This window comes from Chelon labrosus, assembly GCF_963514085.1.
Source record: "Chelon labrosus genome assembly, chromosome: 16".
In the NCBI taxonomy this organism is placed as follows: Eukaryota; Metazoa; Chordata; class Actinopteri; order Mugiliformes; family Mugilidae; genus Chelon; species Chelon labrosus.
The window spans coordinates 13,798,162-13,818,134 of record NC_140349.1 but is presented as its reverse complement, the minus strand read 5'-3'; the positions used below and the strand labels follow the sequence as shown (position 1 = coordinate 13,818,134).

The following is a 19,973-nucleotide window of genomic DNA, read 5'->3' as shown; positions in this document are numbered from 1 at the left end:
CATAATCTCTCTTTGGTCCATGTTCAGGTATTTCCCTAAAAAACAAAATGAAAAAGGACACATGCATAGCTGGGAGATTTGCTGACCCTCTAGCTTCATTCTCTGAGATAAATCAGAGCAGGAATGTTGAGTCTGACGTGATTGTCTGTCGTCCTGATGAGGTTTACTGCGCTGCAGCCCTAAGCAGTGTGGTCTTTGGTCCACTTACGTTTCGAAGGAAAGTCACTTTAAAGCCTGAAGGCACAGACGGAGCGCGGGCTGTCGCTTCAGCTCAAGCACTGACCTGACAAAATGTGTGTGTGATTGCTGATGACATTCCACGCTGACGTTATCTAAATGATGGTGCTTTCTCAGAGGTTAAAGTCAGGTCAGCAACTGAGTGATTGCTTCTTTTTTAACTTTCCACAACCCATCTATTATCAGCCAGCTCGCACCAAACTGGATTAATTAGCCTGATATTTTTGCTTCTGTGTCCTGCGGCCACTCCAAAGTAAATAATTCCACCGGCCAATTTAAAGAATTATCTTGCAATCAATCACTGGCTCCTGATTCTCCCAGTTGTCACAGTCATCATGACATTATTATTATTAATTGTCTGGGGTGATGATTGTCACCATCTGTGTGTGGGATGCTCAGTTCTCCACAGGCTTTTGGAATTCACATCTCCACCGGCCCCTTAACTCCCTGGCTCGTTCTCTCGACAGCCTTCACTGCCTTTTCTCCTTCACCTTTTGTCATCTTTCTTTGGTTATCTCACACTCCGTTCATGGCTGGTCTCTCCCTCGGCTTTCCCTCTCTCGCTCCACTATGGAATTTATGGCAGGTGCGCGCACACGCACACATAAACATATGTCAGTGATACAAAAGTATGACTTGGCCTCCAGGGAATTTTTCTTTCCCGGCTACCTGGACAGACTACAAAGGTACGATGCAGAGCTGTGTGTGCCATGTGACGGCTGCTGTTCGCATACAAAAAAAAACTTGAATAAGCTCTTGGCTTGAGGATGCAGCGCTTCTGCGCATCTGCGTTTTAATTCAAATCATAAAACAAAGGAGGTCGTGGGTAAATACAATTAGACAGCGAACAACAGAAATGATGAATTTTGGACTTTCTTTAAAAGGTGCATTGGAATAAGAAGATATCCTAGAGTCATCTGAATGGTAAATACACTTATTTAGTCTTTAGCCAAGAGTTAGAGGAGAATCTTTGTCCTACTCTATTGTCTTTATTACAGATGGTGCCAGTAGACTTAACTGAGGTCAAAGGCTTTAAACAAGGCAGAACAAGCACTCTGACTGTGTTTAAAGGTAACAAAAAATCACTCTACAACCACAAAAGTTTTATTTGAGGCAATCATTCATATTTTTGGGATCATTTGCAAGATTATTTCCTGTCCTGAAGATTTATTTGCGCGGCAAGTAGGTTGCGTAGTCTGTATTAACATGTCCTGTATTTACAGGAATCTGAAAAATATAAAAATATATCTACTTATTCTGAACTCAGTCAAACTAGTCCTCACTGTATCTGACCAGGCAGCGACCAGGAATCGTTGAACCTTTAACCTGGTCCAAGCATTGCACATCTAAACGTTGGCACTCGTGCTCCACATGACTTTTGCGAGCCTCCCTGTGGCAGCGGTGTTTCTCCTCCTCCAGTGGGCAGAGAAAAGGTGAGCGGGCAGAGGGGCGGTTTGCCACAAGGACCATCTGTCTGGGCCACCACGCTTCCAACGGCTATCAGGGGAGCCCAGAGTTGAAAGTTCAGACACAGCCCTTCTTGCCTAAGTAGCATTTGTTGTTTGAGCAGCACCAGACAGGATTTGTTAAGTCCCCGTGAGGCTTTCCAGCCCTGCAGAGGCAGTGCAGAGGTATGGCATGGAGCAGCAGATCAGTAAACAGAAGGGATGTTGGCTGTGAGGTAAATGGCTCAGCGGGGTGTTCAAGTGCAGGCTGTAAGGCATAATGGCCAGGCTGCAACCCACAGAGAACCGATTGTGTGTCTGGGACTGTGGTCTGCTACTGTGGTCTGGGTTCAAAGGGCTGTGAGGGTAAAGGTGTGATTTTCCAGTTATGTTTGTTAAACATGCAGGCAGAGAAGGAAAATGATCATGACATAATTATTCTGCAATATTATTAAGTCAAAAATCTAAATATGTAACCTATAGTAACCTCCAAGCTTTCTCAGAGTTAATATTGTGACCCTTGACATTTTCATAGATGTATGTACAAAAAACATGCACGGACATCTCGTCAGCTAATCATCCGTCCTGTTTCCGATCAACCTAAAGCACATAATCTGATTTCCTGATTTGTTTCTGTCTCAGAGTTTGGTTTCAGGGGTTGATTACACAACCTGTGTTATGATTTCATTACCATAAATTGCAAGTATGGCACCATATGCACATTTTCCATATTAAAAAGCCGGGCTCTGTATTTTTGGCCCCGGCGGAACAGAGCACACAGATTAGAGTTAATTCTTTTCATCTGGTAGAAAAGCAGAAGATCATTTTATTGGCCAGTCAGGCTGTCTGGACAGGGATGTGTGAGCTGCAGATCTGACTGGACAGATGATCTCTTAATCATGATATATCATTGCATCCCATCAGTCGGTTAATAGACTTGTTCAACCTACATTTATACTAAAAAGGCAATGTATTTATACGTGTTTTTTTTTTGTTCTTTATATTGCGGCACAATTTCTCAAGCTGCCACTCTATTTTTATTTTAATCAGTTCCTCCTATCCCTTTTTTTCTGCACCTGTGATAATAAGTTTCTTTCCAGGCAGCTGACATGTGGATAGTAAGGGGTGGCATGAAATGGCTGTGTGATGGATTTGTCCATTAAGGCAAGCTGAGCTAAAAACCTGTGGAGTCCCTCCTGGCTGTCTATCTGACTTTTTATGTTTCTTTCCCTCTCTCGCTGTCTTTTTCTTTTGCCCTTTTATGCAGGCTGACTCAAAAACATGGGCTCGCGCAAAACGCACCACTCACTCATTTCCCTGCTGAGAGTTAGCAGCTGTAACATTTGCTCGAATAATACACCTTTTAAGTAAACAGAGGTGATGTTATTATTAAAACAGTGACTCATTATGAGTCCGTATAGCTCACTTTATAACAGGGCACTAGCACGCACACCAACATACCGCTAACCTACACTAACATGTCATGCTTGTTAGTAAAAACGAACTCATGTTAGCTGCAGTTTAAGGTGGAACTTTCATATGTAATATATTTTTTTCATTATGCACCACACATGTGGAAATAATCCCTCTGAGAACTGTTCATAAGCTTTACTCCGGGGTCTTGCCCAAAAGTACAAACCTGTTTCACAGTTGAGGCACCCTGCTGAAGTCATTTGTTTTCAGTGGGTTGCACTGACAACATCCAACCTCGCCAGCCAACTTCTGCAGCCGCAATACACCTTTCACTTGGTTGGCACTGGCCCTTTTTTTTTTTTTGGATCCTCGCTGACAGAAGGTCTAAATGGGTGTTATTAGCTTCGGTGCCGTGCAAGTTTCTTCCCGGTGTCCTGCCAAGGAAGACGTGTCCAGCTTGACTTTGACATGGGAAACTAAATGAGATCATGCCTAGGTATATGATGCGAAGTAATCCAATATTTATGGAACAATGACTGAGCAAATGGGCACTTATGCATGCAGGGTGCCTTCAAGAAAGACAGCTGAGGCACGTGTGTGTTTATATAAGCCAGATGTCAAAAAACAAGAGCATCTGGACGCTGGAGTAGGCTGTCAAAAGACTTACAAGCTCAATTTAAAATTTGCATTGATTCAATAATTAACCGCCTTTCTGGGCTACTGTTTAATCTTAGCTTCAACGAGCCACGGGAGTTTCAGAAAAACCTCAAGGAATATGACTGGAGCACTGGCTGTCAGAAGGTTTTGAGATTAACACAATTATCAGCTCCATCCACACACAGCAGAGCACTTTACAGAGCACTGCTTGAGCTCTTATCTCTGGCAGTCAATTATAAATAGCCATTTTGGTGGTGCTGAAAGAGCCTGACCCTTGATGAGTCTTAATCTAATTTCCTTATTTAAAAGAAGTTTACTCCATTTCCCAGTGGTGCACAGTCTCCACTTTGCTTTGTTTGTTTCCAATAGACAGACAGGGAAGGGTGCAAAGGGACTGATTGAAGAGCCAAGAATTATAATTAGATAATTGTAGTGCTGTGTGTTGTTTAGTCTGAAAGGATCCGAATATGCAGACTAGCAATGAATACCAAACACCTCCTCGGCAAGGACGTGTGTCTTATTTTCTGTTGTACATTAGCGACATCTAACGGGCAAACATTTTAACTGGGCGGAAGTGACGTCGTTTCGCATTTCTACCAATCAGGAGTCGCAGCTCGCAATTCGAACGTCAACTCTCGGAGGACGGATAGGTCGTAATGAAATGGATTATTTTGCTGCCTGATTTAATTCGCTAACTTGTTTTGTTGGGGTGATACCATACAAACCAAACAACCCGGCGATATACATACTACAGTAGGTTATGTTTTATGATTTTTTAAAACAGAATTTCAGCCTACAGGGCAATGACGAACGTTAACGTTTACTAGCTTGCTAGCTTAGCTTGTTAGCTAAGCACTTTAGCTTCGTAGATTGTTTTGCTAAGGTGTAGCACTATGCTACGCAGGTGGACACTTGAATAACACACTGCATTTTGATATATCCGCAGATCCTGAGCCATGGGGAAAGAACGAGCCCAGAAGAAGTCCTTCCAGCACAGTCTGGACGACATTAAGGAGAGGATGAAGGAGAAGAGAAATAAACGGCTGGCCAGTGCTTCAGCTCCGAGCAAGAGACTGTCCAGAATGATAAACAAAAGCAGTGGTAAGGAAATGCGAGGCTTGTGTATTGCCAGACTTTCTCCTCACAGTTATAGTTACTCAGAATATACTGTACGGACAAGGGGCACTGATGTTTGGCAATCTAAACCACACACAGGAGTGCAAAGGATATTAATACGAAGATGGATTTTGCCTCAAGATATTCTTCCTTTATTTCCTCTTAGGGACTAATTCCACGCACTCCCTCCTCAAGGGTGTCCAGGAGAACAACAAGGCGCTGGCCATGGCCTTGCAATCTGAAAAGGAGAAAGGGAGGCAGGCCAATGCAGTGATCCTGCAGCTGAAAAAGGAGCAGCAGGCTCTGTTTCTTCACCTGCTTCTTCTTAAGAAGAAGCTGAAAGAGCAGGAAGCTCTGGTAGCAAAAGCTTCAAAGGTACAGTAGGGGACGCGTAGCCTTACTTTATCCATGTTAAATGTTTCTCGGGTTTTAAACTACATGCAAATAATTTCGGGATCTCTTTGCTGATCTAGACAAAACCGGCAAATGTAATTGCAGAACCCCAACACGGTGTCGATTCAGCAAAGTACGTTTTTAAAATATGAACATTTATTTGTCATCTTACATTTCTTCGCATTCCTTTATCCTGAGTTGACTGTCGGGATTTGTCACCTCTCAATTTACAGAAGAAAACGGACCAGCCAGATACTCGATGAGCTCATTTTGTGTGACGCTTCCCCAATTTGTGCAGGTATACTTTCACATTTACTGTAATATTCAATGCTAATATTGCGTATTAACCATAATGAGTAACTTGTTGTGGGTGTTTTTTTTAATGTCAGTTATGTTTTTAATACAAATATATGACAAAGTTTGTAGATTTTATAATGTAAATATAGACTTTAAACCCAAAGAAAACAGTAAAAAAGGCGCTTAATTTAGAATTTAGATTTAGTAATTTATTATTCTTTCCATGTAATGAGAACAATTCAAATTTCGCTCTGTGTTCTTCGGACTGTATACCTATTGTTTAGATCTTCAGATAATTACATGACAGCATATTTATTGTATATTTATCCTAATCCAAAAATTTAGATATGGTAACTTTTGATTTTTGTGTTTTTTCGTCACAGAGCCTCAGCCCTCTAAAAAGAATGAAAAACAGATTACCTTGCCACCTACGATATGCGTGAGGCGTCAGCACACAGACAGAGGAAACAGAAGGAGGTCTGAGCGTGTGCGAGAACAGAGGTTGTTAAGTGCGGAAGACCCAGTCAGTGCCTTTGAGGCTTTGATAGGAAGTCCTGCAAGCAGTGACAGTAGAAATCCAGAGCATCAAGGAGCAGAACCACAGATAACAGAACCCTGTGGCATTGAGGAGATACAACACTCTACTCCTGAACCTGTCCAACCCAAGAAAAGTCAGCAGCAGCCTAGTAAGAAACAACCCCAGCAGCAGCCCCGCTCCAAACCAGAACCAGCTTCACGGAAACCTGAGCGAGGCCGCAAACCAGAGCGTGCCCCGTTGAAGAAACCGTGGGAGAATCCCAAACCGAGAGCCCGCTCAAAGAGTCGGGACCGGTCAGCCACGCGGGCCAAAAATGCACCTCCACCTCAGGGCAATAAGCTCAATACCTCACTGGGATTTAATGACACGTTTGACTTTGACTGCGAAGAGGTAGTCCATGTTACGCCCTTCAAGGCCAAGGCTGAGGAAATTCAGCCAACCACAGCCATTAGTGAAGAGGCTCCAGAAAGAGGGCAGGCACAAACTGAAGCTTCACCCAGGGTCTCCAAATCACACAATGAATCAAGCTCGTCATCACCGTCTTCTGAATCAGAGGACAGCCTTTATGTCCCTCAAAAGACTAGACGGAGGCTGACCTCTCCTGGCAAGACCAGGGACGTCACCACACGTAGAGGCCGGCCCTCTAAAGTAGGCAGAGGCCGTGAGAACATCCCTCCAAAACCAGAGATCTCTGGTGAGCATTTAGATTGGTCCTTCTCCCTTTCATCTTTATTTAGTCATCTTTACTGTTTTAATGGTTATTGTCTATTGTTTTAGTGGCGTAACTACAGGGTTTCTTTTATGATTTTTGCAGTCTTCAGAGATGAAGAGTCAAGCCCGAAGGCTGCAGAGAGTGAAGGTAATTTCCATCACTTAGCAGACTCGAGCTTCTCTAACAGCCCGGACCCTGTAAGCCTGGGAAAGGGAAATCACCAAGGTGAGTGCATTCATCTTGTGTTTGTTGTAATTGTGTAGTAGTTCTCCGGTTATAGTGTCACAAGGTCGAGGTTTAGGAAAATATGAAGCTAACATGAAATGTATCTGCATCATATCCAAGATTCTCGTAGGCAATACTGAAAATAAGCAGCTTCATGGAAGGCAGTACATTTCCCTTCATTCACAACTTTTATATACCATCATCCTCAATGTAGTGTCCTCCGCTGAGCACAGCATTAATGCACTACATCCTGCTGATGGGATATAAATCTTAAAGATATTGGTTTTTGCTGGGTTTCTTAAAACTATAACACATCACATGTATCACTAACCATTTTTCTAATAATGAAATGACATAAAAGTATGATATCACTAAAGACTTGGATTATAACTCTTCATAGACATAATTATAACATAGATGGCGGCTAGAATCATTGTTTAACATCTCTTTAATGGCTCCTTCTTTGGTTTGTGTGGCTTATTTTTTCTGAATTTAAGATGGTTACGCGTGTTTGTTTTCTTCCAGAGCCACACAGAGAGGAAGTGGAGCAGGATAGTTTGCTTCCCGTCAGCCCTCTGGTTGAAGCCGAGATGATAAGAATAGACAACGTCCTGTCCAATTTTGGAGATTCCTCCTGTGACACTCCACCTCTCTTACCACACCACACGCAACAGAAGAACAAAACAACATGCAAGAAACGTAAGTCGTCATTCACTGTCACTGTCAGAAATGTCATCTTGACAAAAGCCTGCTGTCACCGGCATCAGTGAGCACATGGGTTAGGCGGATCACATTTTCATTACAATGTCACGTCTTAAAACGGTGACCTCATTGCACTGTTTTTTTCTCTGTTCTGGTCTTTGCACATAAATACGCACAACTCCTGTCTCCTTTTCTTATGGATCACGTCTTCCCTCACGTTTCTACAGGTGGGCTTGGTGTAAGGACAGCAGGGCGGGGCTTGAGTCTGTGTGATGTGACCAATCTGTCCCCTGCAGCCTATCGCAAGTTCTCCTGTGGAGGCTCGCGACCTTCGGATGTCCGATATGCCACCCCAGTTCCCGGTCGCAAGCGGCGCTGCACCATGGTGGTGGACTATAAGGAGCCATCACTACATTCGTAAGTTCACATACGAATTCTGCTTTTGCTGTAAATGGCTGCTGTTGCCATTTTTACTGTAAAGATACTCAGCATTTGTATTCATATTATACCTTAACAGGAAACTTCGCCGTGGGGACAAGCACACAGACCTGCAGTTCCTCAACTCTCCTGTTTTCAAGGAGAAGTCAGGCAGGAGGTCTGATCAGAAATCAAGGAATTCTATGAAAAGCCAGCAGCGTTTTGAGAAATACAATGAGTCTTTTGTCGGATGTCACTGAAAGCAGCCACCTCAATTTTTCTGTCTGAACTCAGTGCTGGCTGTCATTGGCTTGAAAGGGATTTCTTAAAGCTTGACAAATTATCATTTTATCGCCTACGATGTTGTTTCTTTGTGACTACTAAGAGCAACTGTGATCAGTTTTACATTTTTTTATGTGACTTTGTTCCTTTCTCGTTTTAAAGCTTTTGTCTCTGCATCTGTTCTTTGTCTCTAGGTAAATGTAGTAATTGCCATTTTGAAACAATGGCTTGATTTTCAATTTTTAAATATCATCTTATTGTTTTATTATGAGATGCTGAATATGAGTGCTTAATCTAATCCAATTCACATTTTTCTTTATTGTGTGTTCTGCTGTATGATGCAACAATAAACTATTAATTTACTCTGCTGCTTTAAGTAAGTTTATATTAATATATTTGAATACATTTAATATGAATAGGAGCTTTATGAAATCAGATCCAGTCAGTTAGGGTGAGTAAAAGCTGAGTTAAAACAGGACAAACAGAATTAGCCTCATTTCTGTTTTATTCAGTCTATAAAATAGGCTAATACTATGTCATTAAAACAAATTGTACAAAGAGCATGAGATAAATCTTCCAGACATATTACAAAAGGTATTTTTTTTTTCTAAAGTTTGAAAAGTACAAACACCTTTTTTACAAAACAGCAAAACTACGTCGTATTGCACAGTCTTTTCATTTATCTCCAAAGTATAAAGTTATCAATCTCCATCTGCGGGACAAAAATAAGAAATAATAAATTAAGACCTTGTCTTAAGCATAATTCTTCTAAATTACAGCACATAAATAAGAATAAACTCTAGATAATTAAATTAGTCCTTAGTAATCAGTGTAATTTATATGTGAAACAGGATGCGTTCATTTAACTAATACTTGGAAAAATAAAAGTGCATTTCAATAGTCAAACTGCCCTATGTGGCTTGGCGGGGGAAAAATGATTTTTTTTTTAGTTCTGAAAAAGAAAATATATGTTATATACACATTTAAAATATACAATGGATATAAGTGCTTCAAAGTAATTAAAATCTGTACAAATTTAAAGTATGTTCCTCTTTTGGCAGGATGAACTCATCACAAACAAACCTTTGACCTCATTTACACTGTACATGCTCACAAGAGATATACAGACAGGAAAACTTAAACTCTCAGCCACTTTCCTCACAGATAACACTTCTGTAATGACTTGATCCACTGCAGACGTGGTTGCTTCTCGTGACATTTCTACCTGAGTCAACTGAGAGGAGGAAGCAGACGCTAAAAAGGCAGTATGAAAACAAAGGAGACAGACAAAGTCAGATGGGTGGTACATCTCCAGTCAGCTGTGATCCTGTGATGCCTTCCAGCGTCTGACACAAATATACTGACAGATCCTTTCTGCCCTGTTTAATATGTATCACTGTATTACTTTCCACTGTCCTTTCTTTCCATAAGCCTCTGGGAGACGTGATGAAATACAAAGCCACAATGCCTCATTTGTTTGAAATCAGAAACTGTCTCACAGTTCTTCAATGAGTCCTTACCACTTGGCCTATCCTTTCAGGATAAATATCAGTCTACTGATTCAGGATCTGGGCCCGCGTGCATTAAACAGTGTAAGAGTGCTGTTCTGAGACCTGTTTCCACCTTTTACATTAAGATGTGTCTCTGAAACCTACCCGCACCAGAATCAGTAGTCCTATTCTTTACTTGTCCTTTGCGTTACCTCTAACTTAACAAATCACAGGCTGAGGACTCTCTCGTAGTTGTTAAGGTAAGGAGAAACTTCTCCCTCTCATCTACTTCTCGATGAGGCCGGCTTCTTTGATCTTGGTGTAGAAGAACTTCTCCAGTAAGTTGGCACACTTGTAGTACTCGCTCTCTGGAGGGTTGTATTCGCGGCAGTTGGTGAAGATGCGCTGCATGTCGGCCATGAACAGCTTGCGCGTTGTGTAGTACCTGCTCTTCAGACGCTCGCTCATTGTCTTGAGGTCTGTGAGGGTGAAAAAATGTGAATATGAAACATGCATTGTACTTTAAAAATGTTTAAATATTGACACGCTGGACACAAAAGCAACATTTTCCTTATGATGACACTTAAATGGCATTGTAAGTCTTTAAGAAATGGTTAGGGAAGTTGCCCCCGCCCCCAAAAAGCACGGTCGACTCTGATTGGTCAGTTCCAATGACCTAAGCAGGCACCGCCCATACAAGTTAAGAGTCAGCAATACAGCTGAAGGACAGACGCGTTAGTTGACACCCCTAAGTGCAGTATGAGTCACCATTTTTTAAAATTGTTTTCCAGGAAATAACAAACTCTAAAATTTTTAGTTTATGGGGACTTTAAGCAATGTTTGGGGGCAGCTAAGGACAATATGGTACATTTATATGTGTGCTTATGTTCATTTTGAATAGACTGAAATAAAGAATTTCCTTTTAGGGAATTCATAGACACGGTTTGAGTCATTCTGTCCCTTATTGTTGCTAATTCATAGACCGTGACTCCACTTGAACTCGTCTCCTCCCCTTCTGATATCTGTGGTTGTGAACATACATACCCATGGGGAACCGAATGACTTGGTAGTACCCGGGCGCCTCTGTTTTCTTCACAGGCTCCATGAAAGGCCAGGCATTCTGGTGACTCTGCGATACATAGAGCAGTCTTGTAAGGAACACACGTGTGGATATTAAATGTAGATTGTAGGTGTATATGTATCTGTCCCTCACCTTCACATGTTGGAGGATGGTTTTCAAAGTGCTGTAAAGTTGATCTGGGTCTTTCAGTTCCTTCCTAAAATAGCAAAAATTAATGGAATTATTAAGAGTTTTAGACATACACTGTTGACAAAAGTCCTGTTAACACACCAGTGTGCACTATGTATATTATATTCAGGACATTAATGTGTGATTTTGCCCCTCTTGTTGATTCAAATAGTTAGCCTGGAAGCCAGATGAACTTCCCGACCACACATTTTTGTTGTGGCAGAAAGTTGGTGTGCAACCCCTCCGCTGGGAACCGATTATGCTCCAGGAAAGATCTGACAGGCTAGTTAAATTGTTTGGGCGGGCTTTATGTGATGGACAGAAGAGTAACAGTGAAGTAAAGTTGAATTTCTTTACGACACAATGGCTCTGACCAGTGGTAGTTTCTTTTTCTCTATCACTTGAAATCCCAGTTAAGTGTTGTCAGACTCACATTCTGATAAAAACCAAAATCTGACACTTTCAGTCTTCTGCTTACAACAGGGGTGTCAAACATACGGCCCGCGGTCCAAAACTGGCCCGCCAGAGGATGTAATCTGGCCCGCGGCATGAATTTGCAAAGTGCAAAATGCGGAAATTACATAGAAGATTACTGGTATTTGCGAAGGTTCATCAAGTATATGGAATGTCCTATGCTCAACGTGGTTCCTGAATGCACCATAGTCCTGTGTTGTAAATGGCATGGACAGGTGTCAATCTGTTTGATTAGCCAATTTGTGATATTCAAGTTAACCTACCAGGTTTCCAGGTGGGTGGGACCGAGAGGAAAGAGACGAAGCGAGAAAGAAAGTTACCACTAAAGCTAAGTTCAGTAAGCTTATCGTGTATTAAGTCAGTGTGATTTAGTTACGTGCCTGCCTGCATGACTTAGTGTATTTGTTTGCTGGAGAGACTGGACGCTCAGTGGGAGCCTTTTCCATCGGGAATTCTACTTAATTGATGTTAAACCGTGACCACACTTCGGACTGCTGCTAGTTAGCTCCTCATGCTAGCAGTACGAGAGACTTGATCTTGGGGAACACTTATTGCACCAAGCTGCTGAGAACCTACTGGATGCTTATGAACTTGGACGGAGCCTGAGGACGTGTTTCTTCACCACAGTGACGGGACACTGCTGAAGGAGGGGTTTGCCAAACTGTATCTAACGGCACTCTGCATCCCAGGAACTGTGAGTACTGTTTACACTGTGAACTGCATTCAAATGGGCTCCAACATGCGCGCCAATGGTTTGGTACCATAGACTAACTAAGAATCTATTCAAAATACATTTTTTTGTTCTGATATTAAATTCAAAGGTGGGCACCACCTGGTCAAAAACAAATATTATGTGTGCTTCTAGAAGTACCTCTGTGATGATGTATTTCCTGGTAACGAGTAGGGACCTATGGGGCTACAGAGGTTTTGATAATGTATGGGAGGCTAAATAGTGATTACTCAGAATACTTTTGAGGCAGCTTACCCACCCTCCTGTAAAATAAGAGAACAGAGTGCTACTAAAGTAACTGCTATTCCTAATTTATCCACTGTTTCAGTAAGAGTAGCGGACAGAACACAACATCCAGAACTAAACGTCAGACAGCAATAAAATTGCACTATAAAGAAATTCCAGGTTGTTCATAAAATGTTTTGTAAAACGATAGCTAATCAAATGTAGACATATTAGTGGTCCGGCCCGCTTGAGATCTGGTCTACAAGGTTGTATCACTGCTAACAGACATCTAACTTATGTTTCTGTCACTAGATGAAGCAATACAAAAGTCACACTTACCCTTTGCCCACAGGCTTCCAGCCAGTTTCACCTGCCGATTTAAAGAAACTGAAATTACACTCGCATACAACCAAAATCAGGCACATAAGATCAACAGAAATATGACACCAGCTAAACAACCACAATGTAAGCTGTGCAGTTCACTTACGTATGCCAGGAATGCTCTCAATGGGAATCTGCCGGACTCCGTCCTTAAAACAGGACAGCCCTGGATAGACTTTTCTGATCTGAGCCTGCTTCCTCTCGATCAGCTTCTTGATGATCTGTGGGGGCGGCAGATGAGAAAGGATTAAAATGCCGCGGGTGCAGGGACCGGGAGAGTGTTAAAAGATTTAATTCAAGCTCATACCTCTTTCTGCTTTTTGATAATTACAGAGAACTCTGTGTAGGGAATGCTGGGGTTGAGTTCACAGCCCATGAGTGTGGCTCCCTCGTAGTCTTTGATGTAGCCCACATACTTGGCCTTAGGAACCTTGATGTCTTTTGAAAAACCCTGAGAGGGAGAAGGAGAGCTCTGTTTTCCCACAGCTATACAATGCATATAGGCCCATACACCAATCAAACATAACATTATGACCACCTTCCCAATATTGCGTAAGTCTCCCTTGTGCCTCCAAAACAGTTGTGACTCATCAGAGAATGGACATGGGCCTTCTGAAGCAACAAAATATTGTTACTTTGGGTCCTATGGGTTAAAGGGAGGGGCCTCTGTGGATCAGGCTTGTTCCAGTGCATCTGACAGATATTAGATCAGTTTGGGATCTACTGAATTTGGAGGCCAGGTCAACACCTTGTGCTGTTCTTCGTGTTTTTTGAGTTGTTCCTAAAACGTTTTTGTATGTGTGCCTGTGTCAGGCTGCATCCTGCTGGGGATGGCTGCTGCCATCAAGGAGTGTAATTGTTATGGGGTGGGGGTGTCTGGTCTGGCCTAGGTGGGTGGTACATGTCTAAGTAACATCCACACGAATGACGGATCCAAAAGTTTCCCAGCAGAACATTGTATTGTCACAAGATATTATTTACTTCTCAACACAACCGTTAAACTAAGTAATAGTGGAACAAATCGTGCCAAACAGGAGTAATTCCACTTGTTTTTAAATTTTTTGAAGTATGTTTTGACATTCATCAAAGTAAAGTCCAAAAACATTGAGTCCAACTGCAATCATCTAGTGTCAGCTAAGTTCTAATGACTGATTTTTGCGGATAATGTAATTTATATGTAGTTTACAGATTAAAGAGTCAGGGGAGATGTAGGAGAAGGATCTGGATGATACTAGCATGAATGCATTTTACTTAGTAGTGAAACAAGTTACCTGTTTCTTGAAGTAACCAATGGCGTACTCATCAGCATAAGTGAGGAAATTGAGGATTTCGTGCTTGATGTGGTATTCCTTAAGGTGGTTCATCAAGTGGGTTCCATAACCCTGTAACCACACAGGCCAAGTTTAAAACTGGCCCTTCAGATAAAATTAAACACAGAGCCGAGTTGGGAAGAAAAGCAGGGAGTGCTCTCACCTTGACCTGCTCGTTGGAGGTGACGGCACAAAAGACAATCTCTGTAAAGCCTTGTGATGGAAACATCCGGAAGCAGATACCTCCGATCACGCGGCCATCCTTGATTAGTGACAGCGTCTTATGTTTCCTGCCAGAAAAAGAAAAAAAAAAAGGATCAGTGTAGGTCATAACGTGCTAACGCTACATTTCCGGATGATAAAGTTCAGCTCGCACTCACGGATCAAACACCAGCCGTGTGATGTACTCCTTGGGCATGCGTGGAAGCTGGTGGGAGAACACATTCTGAAGGCCCACGAGCCACATCAGGATCCTCTTGTTGGGCTTCTGGTTTAGGGAGTTCCCAATGACATGGAATTCAATCACGCCTCTGCGCTCCTCTAGGCGGGCAGCTTCATCACGCGCGGAGTGAGCTGACAGCAGACTTGTCTGTGCAGGAAGAGACGAATAAAATAATGATGACCGTCTTGTTCCGATCATCGCTGCCCATCAGATATAGTAACTTTACAAAGGTCTTCATACAGTCCTCCTCCCTGTCATAAAACAGCTTTATGTGATGCTTTGTGCCAATGTACTGTTAAAGCTTTCACTGAAAAGACTCGACAGAAGACAGTACTATCAGGATCCCATTTACGGATGTTCATGTATTTGACATTTTATACAAACATGTACACTAAAACAGTACGTGAGGCTTTTTTTCTTCCTATGTCTGAAACCATAGTGTGAAACAAATAGTGTGTGAAGTGCAGGTTATTTCTGTGGAATTATTGTGGGAAAAGAAGCACCAGTAAGTACACCTACAACACCTGTTACATCTACGCCTGCAATTGGCATGAGTGCATGACAAGAAGATCTAGAGAACGTATGTGAATACAAAGAAAAGCCAAAACGAGGTAGTACGGCATGATGGAGCTGCAATGTGATAGCAAAGAACGGTTTCTCCTTGTGTTTTTAGAGGTATAATGTTTCCGTAAATGTTTCTTTCTTGAGCCAGTCCTTGATTTAGATTAACATTACGTAATTGTGCAGAGCAGCTCTTCCAGTTCTCTGTTGACTCAAATCATATTTCCAAAACACAGGAATAATCACATGTGGTACCACTTCCAAAGATAAGTAACCCAAAACAGCAGAGTAAAGGTTCGTTTTCATTGGTCTCATCAACTTGTTTTATGGATTGCTTTGGATTTTTTTGACAAGATAACAGCTGCGTTTCAGAAACCTTGTTGACACAGACTGGCTCGGTCTTATCACCTTTACTTTTATCGTGTACAGACACAGCTGCAGAAGCTATAAAAATGGCAGTTATCTTATCAAATTCTTCATCTGACAATACACTGCCGTCTCCCCTGCATTATCCAGATGAAGCTTCATTTTTGTGTTTCACGGATTTTAACGTATCCAAAACCAGGCGAACTTAGAGCACTTTCATATCACAGTAACGGGAATGTGGATACAGAACGACAGTTTACCTCTGGAATGGCGGCAGGGTCAGTGATGGTTGCCATGACTTCATTGATGAGGTCCATGGGGATGTCACCCACCACCCTGGGTCTCTTGTTCTCTTCGTGGGCGAGGGGCTCCGAGATTTTACGCTTTTCTCCGACTATCAGAAAATGTGGACAAAGGGGAAAGGACACATTATCACCTCTCTCTTTCACTGCAAACCTTCTCAGCAGTTGTGTAGCCTTTCTAAATCAAAACCAAAAATGAAGCATAAGGCCAGGTTACTGTGGGCTCATCTTCATTTGCCACATTTGCATACTTTCAGTGTTTTAATAGCAGCTCTGGGGTGTACTTTGCTGTGTGTTAGAGGCAAATTTTGGAGATTCCACTTAAAAACGAGAACATTTTTAAGATGTCATATGCCATAGGAACATATAAACACGAGTTATAATGGGTAGCTGGTTAGAGAAGTAGCTTTAGAAAGCGTAGGTCATTGGTTCAAATCTCTTCCATGTCCATAAGTGAGCCTGGACCAAGCACTTAAATTCCCCCAGGTGCCTTGCACGGCTGCCTACTGCTCTCTCAAAAGCGAGAGTGCTAACTTGGATAGGATATATGTAGAGAACCTGTTTGTGTGTGAACATGTGTCCAATTAAGCCGGTTTGACTTGATCAAATGGAGACTCAGACACATGGATAACATTAGTTTAATCCTCACTGTTAGCTGTCAGATGTTACATCACAACTCGGCATTGTTTTAATAGCATGAGTAACTGCGGGTTTGTCTATAATACCTGGGTTTGACTCCAGCGCAGAAGTGGTTTTTCTGGCAGGACTGACACTGCCGCATGTGGATGGATCCACCGACACCGGACTGGTGCTGTAGTACAGAGGCCTGGCCACTGGAGGAGCACTGATGACTACACAGAAACAGTTAATGTCTTAATTCAATCATATGTGACATTTCTTAGATTGCCTACGAACCGGTTAAAAGGTGTGTCTGTCAGGGTGTGTGTGTGTGCATTACCAGTGTGAATAGGAATCTGCCCTCCTGCAGCTCCTGCCAAGAAGTCCTGGCTCCAGATTGGAGAGCTGTGACTGTACACCTCCTCCTCCAGCATAGACAAGAACCTGAGCAAAAAGAAACGCACAACAACCTTTTTACTACATTAGAAACTGCAGACAAATATGCACGTGGCTATTGTGTAATTTCCCCTATATAGCATGTACATGCATGTAGAGCATACAGTGAATGTGTCTGCATGGAGAATTTGGTGGCAGTGTTTTAGAACTTACTTGGGAAAGTGTGTAAGAATGAGTGTGCGTTTCTCAGGAGGAAGCTTGTCCTTCTCCTGCCTGGCCTGCTCCAGCAGTTGCTTCCTCATCACAGTAAACACAGAACGTAACAGCGTCCGACCGAAGATCTGCGTGGTCTCGTAGCGGGGTAGGCTGTCACAGAACTGAGGCACGTTGCAGTAGCAGAGCCATCTGTAGCAAGAAGCAAATATATCTAAAGGTCAGTCGTTGGCATGCGCGGATCAAAAGCAGGTTGACAGGATATCTGCTCGGTGCTGCTACCTGGTGTAGTTTGCTTTGTATCCAGCTGCGTCATCATTGGGCACCCTTTGGCGCCTCTGGGAGGGCGTCTCCAGCTGCCAGTAGTTAATCTGGTTGAGGAACATCTTAGCCAGCTCCATGATGGTTTGTCGTTCCTTAGATGGTAGGTGGCTGAATTTGTACTGGACAAAATTGTTCACTCCCTATTTGAGGTACACATGGAAAGAGAGAATTAATAAATATTTGTAGCATGAGGCGGCTTCTGATCAACTACAATAAGTCATTTACCTGTTCGATGCTGGGTTTCTCAAATGGAGGACTCTCCTGTGCTTCTAACATGGGTTTACCCATTTGTAGGATGGATTTCCTCAACAGCTGAAACAGAACATTTGTTCATTTGCAGGTCTGAAAATCTCCCGTTCGTATAAATTGATCATAAAAGCCGAAAAATTACCTTGAATAGGGAAAAGTAGACTTGTTTAGTGTCAGCGTCTTCCTCTTTGTGAACGCATGTGTATAGGTACTCCACATCCAGGACAATGCCCAGAAGTCGGTTCATTTCTTCTTCCGAAACATTTTCTAGATGGGTCACATGATCACCTAGGAGAAACAAACAAGGCCGCACACACACGTAAATAACTCCTCACTTGTTGCCGTCACTTGCCTCTGTAGCTTCGTTCACGGGCCTGCTGACGTACGTACCCAGAGTGTGAGAGCAGCTCCGACAGGGCTCCTGCAGGTTGACTGTGTTGGACTGCTGGTCAGTCTGAGGAGGGGTGGGAGGGGGGTTCTGACTTTTCCACCCATTACACTTACAGGCTCCCTCAGCCTATAAAGAGTACAGCTTTAATTAGTGCAGGCACGCGCAAACACAAGAGTACATTCACTTGCCGGTTCATTAGGTACTCTAGTGGAAATGAATGCACTCTTAAGATAACAGTCCTGCTTCGTGGCTGCTCTAATGTTCAGTTTATGTTGAAACTGTGTCGGAGAGGTGGACTTTGATTTTTTTTTCAATAGTAGTCAACAGTAGGCCTACTACAAACCAAAGCTTTCAAAATGAAAACACAGCTGAATCAACAGCTCTCTCAGTTATTTGAAACCAACGCTTAATACCATAACATTCATAAAGATAGGATTTAATGCAGGACTGTTATTGTATGCGTTCATATTTACTAGTGTACATAATGAACTGGCAAGTGAGTGTAAATCCACCTCATCTGTGCTCACTCTGAATTTGTAAAGTTGGTCGTGATGATTCAGATGGAGTTTCATAGTTTAGCAGCTTTTTTAAGCACATATCTAAAACAGTATATTGCATTCTTCTGGTACTATTGTACTTTCTTCCATCTTAAGTGGACATACATACATTTTAAAACTTCACACTTTCGTGGAAAACCTGTCCACTAACAGGAGGTGGGCAGAGCAGCCCTGTCGCCATCAGCTGGAGGTGCAGCTCTGAGCATGCGCCCTGAAACAACAACAAACTCCGCCCCCCCTCCCAGCAGCTGTCACCCTGTCAAAACAAAGACCCCGTCCCTCTCTGCGGATCATACGCTGCGTAAGCCCAATAAACTCCTCTCTGTTTACCATCGTGCTCTGGCACACGGTGCGAGGACACTGTGAAATTTCCCGTGGAAAAAGCACGAGATCCCCGCAAGACCACGCACTGGCACCGAGCCCTTGTGCACACAAGCAGCAGCTACTCCCAAAAACCAGCGCCAAGCCAATGTTTACGTTCACCAACCCCCCACCTTGACAGAAACATAGTAACACTGTAAAACCACCGGACAGCTTGCAGCTGGAAGGAAGGCCGCTGTTTTTCAGCACTGGCGTAATAATAATACTCAGATTATCTGTGTTTTTAATGTCGCCTCTTCAGTAATTGGTCCGTGCATGCAAAACGAAAAAAAAAAAAAAAAAAAAAATGAAGTGCGGCAATGGCTTCCTTTGCTGCGCTTGCATTTTGAAAACTATTGCAACCAAGCCCAGGAAATGCGCTTTATTAAGAATAAGCCCTCAAAACCGCCGCGTTTCAAAACTCCATTTGCAACCACAGCATACTTTGCAGGATGAATACACTCCGAGTTTTTCCAGTTTCTTCGGCCGAGGTGAGGAGCGGAGTTGCGCCTTCTTCACGGCGATACGTGCGGATCCTCCAGCGGCGCCGGAGCCCTCCGTCCCCCCGGCTCCAGGAGCGGCCGGAACCAGGCCCGCGGCTCCGATGGCCGGCGAACCTTGCTGAATCCCAGCGCTATCCGCCATGACCCGCACCGAAACCCGAAGGGACCGCCGGCCCGGGAAATATTCGCTCTGCCGTCCGCTCTATTCCACAAGCGGAGGATCAGACATGGCGCTCATCCTTATTTTCAATTTCTCTCTGTAAGCCCATTTTCCTCCGCTAGGGGACCCGCATGGGATAGGCCAGCTCCACTTCAATTCAGAGGAGAGGTCACAAAATGCAACCATTTGTAGCAAAATTTCAAGGTCAAATGTAATGGAAGAAAAATGTTGTGCAAAG

General features: G+C 43.0%; 2 protein-coding genes across 3 annotated transcripts; one reads left to right on the top strand and one right to left on the bottom strand.

Moving 5' to 3' along the window:
- The first annotated feature begins 4,337 nt into the window (after positions 1 to 4,337).
- sgo1 (shugoshin 1) lies at positions 4,338 to 8,791 on the top strand. Of its 2 annotated transcripts, none has more exons than XM_084563961.1 (10): positions 4,338 to 4,505; positions 4,699 to 4,853; positions 5,035 to 5,243; positions 5,342 to 5,394; positions 5,495 to 5,559; positions 5,942 to 6,790; positions 6,911 to 7,033; positions 7,559 to 7,732; positions 8,032 to 8,152; positions 8,253 to 8,791. In XM_084563961.1, exons 2-10 carry the CDS (start codon positions 4,709 to 4,711, stop codon positions 8,410 to 8,412), a joined length of 1,899 nt encoding a protein of 632 aa, XP_084420087.1. In that variant the 5' UTR covers positions 4,338 to 4,505; positions 4,699 to 4,708; the 3' UTR covers positions 8,413 to 8,791. The 2 variants fall into 2 exon arrangements, with proteins under 2 accessions (XP_084420087.1, XP_084420086.1); XM_084563960.1 differs by having other exon boundaries at positions 4,342 to 4,505; positions 7,963 to 8,152.
- A 141-nt stretch (positions 8,792 to 8,932) lies between these two features.
- On the bottom strand, positions 8,933 to 19,892 carry kat2b (K(lysine) acetyltransferase 2B). The gene is made up of 18 exons (XM_084563959.1): positions 19,517 to 19,892; positions 18,155 to 18,281; positions 17,907 to 18,052; positions 17,741 to 17,827; positions 17,474 to 17,655; positions 17,192 to 17,383; positions 16,923 to 17,026; positions 16,690 to 16,815; positions 15,923 to 16,056; positions 14,674 to 14,882; positions 14,457 to 14,583; positions 14,255 to 14,365; positions 13,291 to 13,434; positions 13,090 to 13,204; positions 12,942 to 12,972; positions 11,138 to 11,201; positions 10,969 to 11,053; positions 8,933 to 10,403 (listed from the first exon to the last, which is right to left on the bottom strand). Exons 1-18 carry the CDS (start codon positions 19,715 to 19,717, stop codon positions 10,210 to 10,212), a joined length of 2,379 nt encoding a protein of 792 aa, XP_084420085.1. The 5' UTR covers positions 19,718 to 19,892; the 3' UTR covers positions 8,933 to 10,209.
- Positions 19,893 to 19,973: the final 81 nt, after the last annotated feature.